We start from the raw sequence: 15,376 nt of genomic DNA, 5'->3' as shown, positions 1-15,376 counted from the left end.
ATTACTTTTGAAGAAAATTTTTTCAAGGGCCATCAATTCGTCAAACCTGGATTTGATAAAAAAAAATCTGATATGAAACAACTATCAAAATTGGATTTTTATACCCTCCTCCATAGTATGGAGGGTATATTAAGTTTGTCATTCCGTTTGTAACACCTCGAAATATACATTTTAGACCCCACAAAGTATATATATTCTTGATCAGCATAAAATTCTATGTCGATTTATCAATGTTCGTCCGTCTGTCCGTGTGTCCGTCTATGGAAATCACTCTAGCTTCCGAACAAAATGAAGTAAGTTGATAAAATTTCCTTCTCCCTATATTCGGTATTTTTATGATTTTAGCTATATTATAAAAAGTTTTTTTTTTCAAGTTTCGCATTTGAATATTGTAGTAGCTTGTGACAAAAGCTATTATGCAGGAACACGTCATCGTACAGACCCTAATATACGGCTATATTCGGTATTTTTAAGATTTTAACAGAATTTTTAACGGATTTTATTTTTTTGAAAATTTTTAAATTTGTACCAAACCATTAAACGCGGATTTTGTATAAATATTTGTTTAAGGTCGAACAACCCATCAAAAGGGACTTTTTGTTGAATAATAAGAGTTCAACCATTAAATAAACACCTGTCGTGGATATTGCAGGAATATTTTTCAAGGACGATGTAACCATTTTAAACAAATTTTAATCAATGACGAACCAGAAAGCGATTGAGATTTTTTTTGAAACATGGCTTTTAAATAAAATATTTCCAGAAAAATGCATCATTTTTCAGACACAAAATATATTCTTTCGGTTTTAGTTCCAAAAAATGCGAATTCCCATGTTTTTCTTATTGAATTCTAATAATTTGCAATCGTTTGGTATTTTTAACTTTCCTTTTTGCCTTTGCTACCAAAAGATACGCATTATGGAGAGCAAACATTTTCAATTCTTAGAACATGTTGTTAGAGTAGGTATCCATGCCCTACACAACATAGTGGTAAGGGTATTATGTCTTTGTGCATTTGTTTGTAACATGAAGAGGGAAACGAGATAGACCCATGGTTCCTTTTGGTGATCAGCATAGATCACATTTTGAGTATATTTAGGCATGTCCGCCCGTCTGTCCATGTATTTTTGTAAACAAAACAGGTCGCATTTCTTATTCGATTGAGGTGAAATTTTCTAAATAGGATTTGTTTGGCTCAAGGACGAACCCTATTGAAATTGGTGAAAATCGGTCCAAGTTTAGATATACCTCCCATATGTACCTTCATCCGATTTTAGGTTTCTTATGCACCAAATGGTGTGAATATTTCTACATCCGGCCGAATGTGCTTCAAATTTGGCGAAAATCGGTTCAGATATAGTTACCATATATATGTTTCATCCAAATGATAACACACCCTCCAGAATATTTTCTCGATAATATTCGGCATTTATTTTATTGTCACGGACGATTAATACGAGCGGCTGTTATGGTGGCCCACACCATCACCATGGCTTGAGCTCTGATGGCCAACAGAAGGTACACATTTTCAGCTGACCTCTTTGGCAAGTAAACACGATCATTTTGTTTGTTTACAAACTGTTGGACAAGGAATGTTTTCTCATCGGAGAAAACCAAATTCGGCAGTTTACCACTTTCGGCCAAACGAAGCAACTCTTTAGCTCTTTTGTGTCTATTTTCTGTCTGTTGCGATGTAAGTTCTTGCACTTTTTGGAATTTCAATGGCTTTACCCCGAATAACTTTTTTTCTGGAAAATTCTCACCAAAATGCTTATATGTCTTTCGGTACCTCGATTAATACGAGCAGAGGCATCAGAATAAATGCCGAATATTATCGCGAAAATATTCTGGAGGGTGTATTAAAGCATTGGGCACGCAAGGACTCAGCACCATCGCACTCAGCATGCGCCACCCAAGAATAGTTACAAAATGAGATTCCTCGCTTCATTTCCAGCCCACAATGGCCACCAAAATCTACGGATACCAATCCGTTGGACTGTTGTGTCTGGAGTATTTTGGAAAGCAAGATTGACACTAAAAAATACCAAATCACCAAAAAATACCACCTCAAGCAAGCGCTTTGCCGGGAATGGGCCAAAATCCCGCAGAGCAACATTCGGGCAGCGTGTGACGTGTGGTTTCATTGGCCGTTTGAAGGCCATAATTCGTGCTAAAGGTGACCAATTCGAATAAATCTTAACTTATTCTTAAATTTAATAATATTTCTGACATTTTTATACCCTCCACCATACTATGGAGGGTATATTAACTTTGTCATTCCGTTTGTAACTCCTCGAAATACTCATGTCAGACCCAACAAAGTATGTATATTCTTGATCAGCGAGTCGATTAAGCGATGTCCGTCTGTCTGTCTGTGGTAATCACGCTATCTTTCGAATGAATTGAGATAGATGGCTAAAATTTTGCACACATGTTTATTTTTCCAGTAGGCAGGTTAAGTTCGTAAATGGGTCCACGTTTTCATATAGCCCCTATATAACGGTACCTCCCTATATTCGGAATTTTGATGATTTTAGCGACATTATTCACCGGAATTGTTTCAAAATTGGTATTTGAAGTTCGTTATGGGAACTACAGTCTGTGACAGAAAATTGTCTGTGCGGGTCTTCGTATAGGCCTCATATCAGTACCTCCCTATATTCGGCATTTTAACGAGTTTAGGAACAATACCCACCGAAATTGTTTGAGATGTGGTATTTGAAGTTCATAATGGATGCTACAGCCTGTGACAGAAAATTTATTTAGTCACATTTAGTTTATTTCAAGTTTCCAATTTGAAAATGGCAATGGCTTATGACAAACAATGCCAATATATGTCCACGTCGTATAGACCCCAAAATAACGGCTATATTCGGTATTTTTAAAATTTTAAAAGAATTTTTTAAGGATTTTATTTTTTCAAAATTTCTAAATTCATTGCAAATGGTGGAGGGTATTAAAAGTTCGGCCCGGCCGAACTTACTGCTTTTTAACTTGTTCGCTTTCATTTAATAAAATTTAAAAATTATGGCGTTTGATTTTGTTACAGTTTTTTTTTATCTCGCCCTGTAGAGAACTTTACCCAAATTTGGACTCATCTTCGGGACAAGCAAATGAACTGTGCAACATTATAATCGGTCAATGATTTTTACTTTGTTTACAAAAATGCGTGAATCGACTCAGAATATGATTCTATGGATATCATCAAAAGAAACTATGGCTCTATTTCGATTCCAGCTACATGCTACAAACAATTGCAAATAAACATGATACCTTGTTCCACAGTGTGGTGTGGGTCATAAAAATCAGAGCTCTGGCATTATTAGTAATTTTTTGTAGTATTCGTCCCTTTTTTAATACCTCCGACCCAGGGTCGAGCCTTACCTTATATCTCAAGCTTCTAACTTCAGCCGTTTCGTGTATTGTGATTTGTGATGTGAAACCATAAGTTAAGTTCCAAATGAAATATATCCCAATCTTATTTCTTTAAGACATATCCCCTCCCCACTCCAAAAAAAAAAAAATCTTCCCCAACTCACCTGACACTGTTGTGGACCGTGACGACTGGGCGCCGATATCTTTGAGCGATTTTTCTTTAAAATTTTCGCTGAATTTGCAGCGTTACTATTTGCAGCTGACGCCGCTGCTGCAGCTCCTCCCGCTGCCGCTGCTGCTGCGGATTGTGATAACGGCGATGATGACAGTGGGCCACAAGGAACTTTTCTTGCACCGTGACTTAACGAAGTTATGCTGCGGGCAATCGAGTTACCGCTGCTGCTATTGCTGCTGTAGCTGAAGCAGCTGTCGTTGCTGCTGGAGCTGAAATTGCTGTTGCTGCAGCTATTCGTGTTGTTGCTGGCTGGGTTGTTAAGTTGTTGTAACAAAGTACCGTTCGAATGATTTTGGGAATTCAAAGAGTTGTGGTTGTTGTTGCTGTTTGAGTTATTGTTGTTGCTATTGCTGCCATTTGATGATGACGTACTACTATTGCTCATTATCTGAGCCAGGGATGTAATGTTGGTTGTGTTGCTGCAACTGCTGCTGCGTATCAGGCAATTCTTGATGTAGCTGTTGGTCTTATTGACACTGGTGGTTGTTGTATTCGTCGACGTGGAGACCGTCTGCACCGAGGAGGCTATGACACGGTGGCTACTACTGCTGCCAATGTTGGTTACATTGTTGCCGGTGTTGTTGTTGTTGTTGCTGCTATTGGGGGAGGTACGCTTGCTAATGGTAATGCGGTTCTTCAGAGAACCATTTAAACTTGTGTGGATTATTGTATCACTGTTGCTGTTTTGGTTGCTACTGGAACTGGTGGAGCCATTCAATTTTGAGGAATTCACTTTTGTACTTTCACTGGCACTGACACTGGTATTTTTCAATGCTGTAATGAGGGGGGAAATTTTTGGGAAAATTAATATTTTTCTTAGGAAATTTTCAATGTGGTATTTCTATCCATAACTTACACGCTGTTTGTAATGTTCCCAAGACATCAGCCAACATTTCTGGATCTGGATAACCAATGGTTAATGCATTATCCAGTGTCGTGGCTGTTTGGGCATTTGTCGTCTGTGACTGGGCAGGTGTTGTGGTCTGATGTTGCTGTAGCTGATGTGTCGAATGCTGGTGTGGGTGTTGATGTTGTTGTTGGGGTGCTGTTGACGTTGTGTGACCAATGTAATGGGAGGCTGCTGATGAGGCGGACGACTGATTGGAATCATTGGAATTGACATCTCTCAGATGAAGTGTCACAGAGGCTTCGGTGCCCACAGAAGCACTACACATCAGCACCCGGGGCGCCGATGATAAACTTGTGGTCAATGGCAGGTGAATACTTTTGGTAACCTAAAAAAACAAGCACAAGAAAAAAGAACCAAACATTAAAGAGTTGTTTTAGTTGTTGTTGTTTTAAAAATTAGTCATGTTTTTATAAAATATATTCTCTATGAAATATATAAATCTAGAAACCTTTAATTTGTATTTGTCTTTGTTACAGAATGTTTTTCTTTTACTGCGGCTGCTGCTGCTGCTGGCGGGGGTGCACTTCAACGTAATTTTTTTGCTTCCTACAAATCTTGTCATTTCGTTTTGGGTTGCGCCAACATTTCCTAATTAATTAGGTTATTTGTTACACTTATGCGGGCTGTTGAAAATTCACAAATTTTTGATTTCTTAATATTTTGTACTAATCTTGAGGCATTGGGTTTAGAATGTGGCATGCTAGTAATAATCGTCTTGAGGAAAGCGGAAGAGTTTTTTTTTTTGCTGTGAAATTATTACATCTTGTTTGAATTCTTTTCAAATTATCTATATAACATTTGACAATGAGCAATCTTGGTCTATATAATGAAAATGTTAAATATGTCTTCAAAATGACAAATAATTTAAAACCAATAAAAATACTTAATTTAAATAGGGCGAAACTTTTATAGTCCAGGGTGAGATAAAACAAGTAAAAATGTATCGGTCGGTTTTGCCGAAGCAAATGTTCGATTTTTTAAAAATATTTTCACTTCTGTTTCACATTTATATCCAATTTATGGGAAATCTTAAATTCCATATTCATCTCAGGATTCTGGTTGAGAGACAAATGTTTAGATATAGCAAGTTGTAAAGAATCGCTGAGTTGTTGCAATTTATGACAGATAAAACTACTGAAAATTGTGTTCCTTTGTGGGTGAGGTACCAGAAGGGGTTCGCAGATATATAGCATCTTTACAACAGCAGGTGTCAAAAGAAATGGTCCGATTTCTACCATCTTTATAACAGATCTAGTGTTGATGGAAATTTTTTAGATGTCCGGAATGGAATCGGATGTTGATTTCGCTTATTATGAGATTCATGGACTCATATTCAAAATTCTGAGCGTTTGTGAGGGAGGTACAAGAAGGAGCGGACCGATATTGTCAATTTTCGCACTTGACCTAGAACTGACGTAAATATCAAGATTTGCAAAGTTGGAACAAAATCGGATTATCGATTCTCTTTCTGTGCAGAAAAAATATATATTTTTTTGAAAATCTCGATCATTTGTGTGGAAGGTACCAGAAAGAGTAGATTGATATATTCCATCTTAACACCAGACCTTGGGTTAATATAAATATTGGGATGTGTGAAATTTGAAGACAATCGGAATCTTATATCACATTTTATGAGAGTTGTAATTATTTAAAATTTTGACCTTTTGTGAAGGAGGTACCAGAAGGAGAGGACCGATATTTTCCATTTTCACACTGACCTAGTACTGACGTAAATATCAGGATTTGCAAAGTTTGAGCAAATGGGATTATCGTTTCTCTTTCTGTGCAAAAAATATATATATTTTAAAATTTTGACCATTTGTGGGGGAGGTCCCACAAGGAATGGACCGATATATTCCATCTTAATATCAGACCTTGGGTTACCATAAATACTGGCATGTGTGAAATTTGAAAACAATCGGACTCTTATTTCACATTGTATAAGGGTTATTTGTATTATTCAAAATTTTGACCATCTGTTGGCGGGGAGGGGTTGGGGGGGATACTTGATGATGTGGACCAATATTGTCCATTTTCGCACCTGACCTAGCACTGATGCAAATATTAGGATATGCAAACTCGGATCATCCTTTCTCTTTTTGTGCAGAAAATAATGTTCTTTGAAAATGTTGACATTTTGTGGGGGAGGTACCAGAAGGAGAGGATCGATATGGCCCATTTCCGAACTAGATCTAGGTTTGACAATAATATTACGATGTACATAGTTTCTATCATATCGAATACTCCCTTCGAGAGTTATCGTACACACCAGCCAGCCACACGGAGGGACGGACATAGCTAGATCGACTCCAAATGTCCTGAAACTGATTTGGTCCAAAAAGACATAGGGTCTAAAACCGAATATTGGGAGATGCCGTTATATGGAGGCAATACCAAAACGTGGACCTGCACGAACAATTTTCTGTCAAAGACTGTACAACTTCAAATACCAAATTTGGAACAATTCCGGTGAATGATGTCGCTAAAATCATGAAAATACCGAATATCGGAGGTGCCGTTATATGGACCTACATGACCCATTTTTAATACCAAAAGTCCTGCAGACTAATATAAATTTTAGTAAAATTTTATCAACCTACTTCATTTCGTTCGGAAGCTAGAGTGATTTCCATAGACGGATAGAGGGATGGACATCGCTAAATCGACATAGAATTTATGCTGATAAAGAATATAAATACTTTGTGAGGTTTAAAATATATATATATCTAGGAATGACAAACTTAATATACCCTTCATACTATGGTGGAGGGTATAAAATAAAGTTAAATAACTGATTGACTGCCTAAAAATCAACGCCCAGTCTAAGGGCGTATTGTAAGTCTTGGTTTTTGGAAACTCTCACTAAGAGGGTAGTTCTATAAATACTGAAATACTGACCAGCAAGGAAAAGTCAAAAGTCGGGCCGGGCCGACTATATGATACCGTACACCACTATGCATATTTTGTATAGCTTCCATAACAAAAGAATTCATTTGAAGTAGATCATACCATCCATTTGGCTTTAGAACAGTTAAATTTTTCGGAGTTCCAGAGGGAACTAATATATGGGAGACATATGCAATTCTGAATCGATTTTCACTAAATCTTGTATACCAAATAACATTGCATGATATCACTTCGATAAGGATTATATTAGAGACAAGTAAAACAGCTGTAAATTCGGCCGGGCCGAACTTTGAACACCCTGCACCATTTGGAACGAATTTTGCAATTTTCAAAAAAATTAAATCTGTTAAAAATTCTATTAAAATCTTAAAAATACCGAATGTAGCTATTATATTAGGGTCTATACGACGACGTGGACCTGCATAGGCAACGTTGGTCATAAGCCATTACGATATTAAAATTACGAGGGCTATACGAAGACGTGGACCTGCACAGACAATTTTCTGTCTTAGGCTGTAGTATCCATTACGAACTTTAAATACGAAATTTTTTACAATTCCTGTGAATAATGTCGCACAAATCATAAAAATACCGAGTATTGGGAGGTACCGTCATGTGAGAGCTATACGAAGACGTGGACCTGCACAGACAATTTTCTGTCATAGGCTGTAGTATCCATTACGAACTTCAAATAGTAAATTTAAAATAGTTCCGGTGAATAATGTCTCTAAAATCGTCAAAAATCCCCATTATCGGGAGGTTCCGTTATATGGGGGCTATGCGAAGACGTAGACCTACATGGCTCATTTTCTGTCTTAGGATGTATTATCCATTACGAACTTCATATGTCAAAATTGAAACAATTCCGGTGAATAATGTCGCTAAAATCATACAAATACAGAATATCGGGGGTACCATTATATGGGGGCTATACGAAGGCGTGGACCTGCACTGACAATTTTCTGTCGTAGGCTATAGTATCCATTACGAACTTCGAATACCAAATTTTAAACAATTCCGGTGAATAATGTTGCTAAAATCATCAAAATACCGAATACCGGGAGGGGCCGTTATATGGGGGCTATACGAAGGCGTGGACCTGCACGGACAATTTTCTCTCGTAGGCTATAGTATCCATTATGCACTTTAAATACCAAATTTGAAAAGATTCCGGTACATAATGTCGATAAAATCATGGAAATACCGAATATCGGGAGGTATCGTTATATGGGGATTATACGAAGACGTGGACCTGCATAGACAATTTTCTGTCGTAGGCTGTAGTATCCACTACGAACTTCGAATACCAAATTTGAAACAATTCCGGAGAATAATGTCGGTAAAATCAACAAAATACAGAATATCGGGAAGTGCCATTATATGGGAGCTATACGAAGGCGTGGACCTGCACTGACAATTTTCTGTCATAGGCTGTAGTATCCACTACGAATTTCAAATACCAAATTTGAAACAAGACGTTGACCTGCAAAGACAATTTTCTGTCATAGGTTGAAATTTGAAACATTTCCGGTGAATAATGTCGCCTAAATCACCAAAATAGAGAAAATAGGGAGGTACCATTATATCAGGGCTATACCAAAACCTGGACCTACATGACCCATTTTCATCACCAAAAGTCCTGCAGACATAATACACATTTGAGCCTGCTTCAACCTACTTTATTTGGTTCGGAAGCTAGAGTGACTTCCACAGAAAGGCAGACAGACGAACATCGCTAAATCGACATAGAATTTTATGCTGATCAAGAATATATATACTTTGTGGGGTCTAAAATGTATGTTTCGAGGTGTTACAAACGAAATGACAAAAGTATAAAAAGTCTTTCAAAAAAAAATAATAATTGAAATATATCTGCAATGCATGAACCATCATCCACACACCTGTGGTCGACAAATGTGAATGGCTTTCATTCTAAAAATAAATATAACTCAACATTTTTTGAAAGAATTTCTCTGTTTCTGGAAAAACACTAAAATGTCAATGGGCAATGACGAAGTGGCAACGTCCACTGACGACTGATGGTGCACCTGTGGTGATTGATAGTTTGAAGGATGGCTGGTGGATTGATGGAAATATTTTATTTAAAAAGGCTTTTAAAAAATTAAAAATAAAATACAGAACCAAAAACTTAAAAGTCTCATATATGGAAAAGATAATTTAATGAATTGAAACCCACAGTTGCTGTTTTTTATAAAAAATGTGTTGTTTTGTATTTATAAAAATATTCAAATATATGTGTCAAAATATAAAGTACATGCGGTTTGCAAATAAATACATATGTATGTATGATTGTACATAGGAAAGAATGCATCATGCAAGCGAACAAACCGTCAGACGGAGGGCCATACGACTACAGACTATGAAACAACAGACAAATGCCGTTTGTATTCGTATTTACATAGATTTTATTCTTTTGTATTTTTTTTTTTCAGTTTTTTTTCTTCATCAGACAATTCGTTGTGCCCTAAATCCATTCTAAACAAACAGGACCATATGACAGAGATAAGAAGCCAAACATGTTTTGCATTCTTTTTCGATTTTGTTGTTGTTGTTTTTTTTTTGCAACATGAATTCTCATACGATTTGGACTGGCCAACAGTACACTAAACATCACAACTCAAGTACAAATTTATGCAAAATCTAAAGAGAAATGCGCTTTTAGCCAATTGTAGATGAAGATATATTCACATACATCCATACATACACAATTTTTTTATAAATATATGTATTCATAGAATGCAAACAAAAAAATTATGTGTTTTATAAAATTCTTACGACATTTGCAGATGTTTTAGCTCATTTTTTAATTTATTCGATTCCTTTCTAGATTTCCAATAAACTTCCCAAAATGAACGAAATAACCTCTAAAAGAGGTAATATAAACAAACTAACTTCTGCATCGTTAGTAGGTTGGAAATAATGGATAATTCCTTTAAAAGATATAAAGAAAGGGCGTCTAGTTTCCTCATTACGAAGTGATAAGTAACGTCGACATAAAGTGTATTTGTCCGACAACAAAAAATTGTGAGTTTTGCCTTTTTAAGGCGAAGATCATATGTTTATTTCTCTTTGAGTTCTGGAGTCGGCGTCTGTAAAGCGAGAAAAAGTAAAAAAAAAACAGTAAAGAAAGTCCTAAAACCGGGCGGGGCCGACTTTATGATACCCTACACCACTTTGCTAATTTAGTAGAGCTCCATATAACAATTAAAAGTTTTTATGGGAGAATTCAATCATACACGCTATGATTATAATTATATAAAAAAAATATAAAAAAAAATATAAAATATTATAAAAGTTAAAAGGACTAAATATGCCGAAGCATTTGTATCTTTTAAATTCGGACTTGTATTGCCCATTTCATATATATTGGAGCTATATCCAAATCTGAACCGATCTCGATAAAATTTAGCAAATGTATTTCTGAGCTGAATTTGATATATTTTCCCAAATATTGTTGTTACAGAGTGCATATTACGGCTGCGGAGGACAAAAATAACAAATCGGATGAACAATATATATGTGGGAGCTAAGCTATATCTGAACCGGTTTCGATCAAATTTGGCACACTTATTTTCAGGCCTAATTTGGTTGTATGTGCAAAATTCCATACTATTCGGCTGATATTACACGTTTGGTGCACAATAAAAGGCAAATCGGACGAAGATATATATTGGAGCTATATCTAAATTTTTACCGATTATCTCCAATTTCAATAGGGTTCGTCCTTGGGCCAAACAAATGATTTGTGCAAAATTTCATCTGGATAGGGCAATAAATGCGAACTGTACTTTGTTTACAAAAATACGTGGACAGACGGACGGACGGACATGCATAAATCGGCTCAGAATGTGATTCTATGCAGATCATCAAAAGGAACTATGGGTCTATCTCGTTTCCATAACGCATAATACCCTGACCACCTTGTGGTGTAGGGTATAACAAATAAAAAAGTATCAATCGGTTTTGCCGACAGACTTATACCCTCAGCCATTGTTCAATTATTTAAATATATTTTGACTTCTGTTATGATTATTCAAACTGTTGACCCTCTATTGAGTGGGTTCTGAGGGAAGGGCGAATATTGTCTACTTCGTATCGGACCTAAATAAATACGAAATAAGTATGGAGTAACTTGGAAACAGGTTGGTAACTTCCTTCACTTTACTTGACACATGTGATAATATTTTAAAATGTTAACATGTGCGTGAGGCACTAGCTATAGTCCGAGGTATTTCATTTTCATGTTTTATCTAAAACATATATAAATATTGGTTTGGGCAATCTTTCAAGAAAATCGAACATTAATGTCCAATTATTCGGAAATCATAAATTCCATATTCATCTCAGGCTTCTGGTTGACATAAATATTTAGATATATCAAGTTGTAAAGAAGCGCTGGGCTGTCTCGCAATTTATAACAGATAAAAGTACTGAAAATTGTGTCCCTTTGTGGGTGAGGTACCAGAAGGGGTTCGCAGGGTTCACAACAGATCTTGTATTAGCAAAGATGTTTGAATGGGTGAAATTTGAGAAGAGTTAGATGCTTATTTCACTTCCTTTGAGCGTTTTATTTTTCAAAATCTTGAACCCTATGTGGAGCAGGTAGCAAAAGAAATGGCCCGATCTCTACCATCTTTATAATAGATCTTGTCTTGATGGAAGTATTGAGATATACCAAGTCTGGAAGGGAATCGGATGTTGAATTCGCTTTTTATGAGCTTCATGGATATTCAAAATTTTGAGCATTTGTGAGGGAGGTACAAGAAGGAGCGGACCGATAAGACCTAGCACTGACGCAAAAATTAGTATATGCAAAGTTGGAGCAAAATCGGATTATCGTTTTTCTTTCTGTGCAAAGAATATTTATTTTTTGAAAATTTCGAAAATTTTTAGGTGAGGTACCAGAAGGAGTGGACTGATATATTCCATCTTAACACCAGAACTTGGATTAATATAAATATTGGGATGTGTGAAATTTGAAGACAATCGGAATCTTATATCACATTTTATGAGAGTTGTAACTATGCAAAATGTTGACCCTTTTTGGGGGGAGGGGGGTTCTTGATGGAGTGGACCGATATTGTCCACTTTTTCACCTAACGCAGCACTGACGCAAATATTAGGATTTGCAAAGTTAGAGCAAACTCTGATTATCGTTTCTCTTTCAGTGAAGAATTTTTTTTTCTACCTTTTGTTGGGGAAGTACCAGAAAAAGTGGACCGATGTATTCCATCTTGGCACCCAAGGTTAATAAATATATTGATTAATAAAATAATTGGGATGTGTGAAATTTGAAGACAATCGAACTTTTACATAACATTTTATAAGAGTTGTAATTATTCAAAGTTTTGACTCTTTGTGGGTGGTACTTGATGAACTGGACCGATATTGTCAATTTTTGACCTAGCACTGATGCAAATATTACGATTTGCAAAGTTGGAGCAAAATCGGATTATCGTTTCTCTTTCTGTGCATTTTTATACCCTACAACACTATGTGTTGGGGGTATTATAAGTTTGATTGGGCCAAAAGTTATGTAACACCTCGAAATATTGGTTTCCCACATAGGAAAGTATATATGGATCTTCCTATCTCGCCGACCTGAGTCGATCTAGCTATGTATGTCCGTCTATCCATGTTAATTTTTAATCACTCTACAGGTCGCAATTATGGCCCGATCTTCACGAAATTTAGAATGGAGGTGGGGCTAGGGTCAGAATAGAACCCTATTTCTTTTGGAGATTATCGCATAATATTTATTTAGGTCGAAATGGACCAAAAACTGAAAAATGTCCTGATTTTGCAGTTGCTCTACAGGTGTGGATGGGGTACCAGAAGAAGTGGACCGATATTGCCCATTTCCGAACTAAATCTAAGTTTGACAAAAATATTACGATTTACCAAGTTTGGACCAAATCGGATACTCCCTTCGAGTTACCGTGTGCACCTGCCAGACAGACGGACATCGCTAGATCGACTCCAAATTTCCTGAAATGGATTTGGTGCAGATACCTAAGGTCTAAAAACGGTATTTCGACTAGGCACGTTTTGAACGTATCAAATGATATAAACCCTCTCTGGTCCTATGGCTGAGGGTATAATAAGTGTCAAGGGTATAAAAAGTGTCATATCACACCCCAAAAATTTTACCAGTAATAACTGAAGTGGGAAGAAAATGGAATAGATCGGTCCTCTATTTCTAGTATGTCCTAAAAATAGTTCAACGTTTTCAAAAAAAAAAAAAAAAAAAAAGCAGTAAGTTCGGCCAGGCCGAACTTTGAATACCCTCCACCATTTGCAACGAATTAGGAAATTTTCAAAAAAAAAATCCATTAAAAATTCTTTTAAAATCTTTAAAATATCTAATATAGGAAGGTGCCAATATATAGGGGGGATATACGATATTGTGGTCATATGAAGACAAATTTATGTCTGGATGTAAAGTACCCAAAAGGAACTCCTTGTATGGACTTTCAGATAATTTCATTGGAAAAAGTGGCTAAAATCATCAAAATACCGAATATCGCGGGGTACCGTTATATGGGAGCTATACGTTATCGTTAACCTATATAGAGAATTCTCTGTCGGGGGGTAAAGTGCTCACAAAGAACCCCTTGTTACCATTCCGTTGAAAAATGTGGCTAAAAACATCAAAATACCAAATATCGAGGGTACCTTTATATGGGGGCTATACGATATAGTGGACCTGTATAGACAATTCTCTCTCAGGGGGTGAAGTACTCACAAGGAACTACTTGTGTGGATTTTAAGACAATTCCATTGAAAAATGTGGCTAAAATCATCAAAATGCCGAATATCGGAGTGGTACCGTTACATGGGGGCTATACGATATCGTGGACCGATATAGCCCATCTTCGAACTTGACCTGCCTGCAGGCAAAAGAGAGACCTGTGCAAAATTTTAGCTTCCTGTCTTAATTCGTTTAGACTGTAGCGTGATTACAACAGACGGACGCACGGACAGGGCTAAATCGTCTTAGAATTTTACGCAGATCAAGGAATGACGAACTTCATGGTGAAGGGTATAAAAAATGTAAAATGTGAAAGTAAAGAAATTAGTAGTTGTAAACCACCTGGTAGATCAGATCAAGTGCAGTTCATGCATTTTCTTCAAAAAAAAGCTCCCAACGATTTCCACATTTTTTAAAGATCACATTTTCAAAGATAAAGCAATTCCTAAGAAATTAATTTTCACCGCGTAGAAAGAAATCATTTTCACAATAATATAAATATTGGAAAAAAATAAATTACCCGAATTATGTAAAAATAAGTGCGAATTATATTTCCATATTTATATTATTGTTTTTCACTCATCTTCCTCCTCCTCCCAAAATCAACATCCTTTTTCCTTTTGTGAATGAATGAGTGAATGCTTCCTTAGCATAACAACACACCACAGGCATACCCACATATGTTTCCGGTTCAAAGAATATTAATGTGCCACAACAGAAGCAACACCACCAACAACAACGTAACATTTTTACATCTTTTCGCACAACCATTTATGCCGTCATAAAATGTTTTCCTTCGTTTTTTTTCTTCTTCTTCTCATATTTTCATATTTTTCTCGCTAATTAACAATAAATTTTTGCTGTATACACACACGAAAGATAATAACAATTAATATAAACATTTAATATTGTGTATTTATGATTGTTATGGTTAGTCGTTGTTTGTTATTGCTATTCTTCTTGGTAATGTTATATCCGCTACCTCAAAATTTCCCGCTCGAAAAATTATATTTACAATTTAAAAATCATCATCAAGGGGCGGAAAGGAAGGGCACTGACAGACCACAAAAAAAAAAGTGAGAAAAACTCAAATTGCATGTGTGATGATTCATGTGTCAATCAAATGTCAATGTCAGTTAAATCATCGTGTGTTTATAAAATATCCTAACACACTGAG

The 15,376-nt window shown here is 36.2% G+C and overlaps 1 protein-coding gene across 3 annotated transcripts in view; it reads right to left on the bottom strand.

Moving 5' to 3' along the window:
- Nucleotides 1-15,376, bottom strand: part of LOC101899089 (homeobox protein 5) — a 68,891-nt gene that overhangs the window by 32,321 nt on the left and 21,194 nt on the right. For all 3 annotated transcript variants that reach the window (XR_009341680.1, XM_059119006.1, XM_059119012.1), the window contains exons 2-3: nt 4,467-4,845; nt 3,540-4,384 (exon numbers count right to left, since the gene is read on the bottom strand). Coding sequence is in view for 2 of the 3 variants with exons in the window: in XM_059119006.1 (XP_058974989.1) it covers nt 3,540-4,384; nt 4,467-4,845 (1,224 nt within the window). In the remaining variant the exon portion in view is untranslated. The remainder of the gene's footprint in view (nt 1-3,539; nt 4,385-4,466; nt 4,846-15,376) is intronic.

This window comes from Musca domestica, unplaced genomic scaffold, assembly GCF_030504385.1.
Source record: "Musca domestica strain aabys unplaced genomic scaffold, Musca_domestica.polishedcontigs.V.1.1 1, whole genome shotgun sequence".
Classification (NCBI taxonomy): Eukaryota; Metazoa; Arthropoda; class Insecta; order Diptera; family Muscidae; genus Musca; species Musca domestica.
Note: the sequence above shows the minus strand (reverse complement) of the source record. Positions and strands in the feature narration are given on the sequence as shown.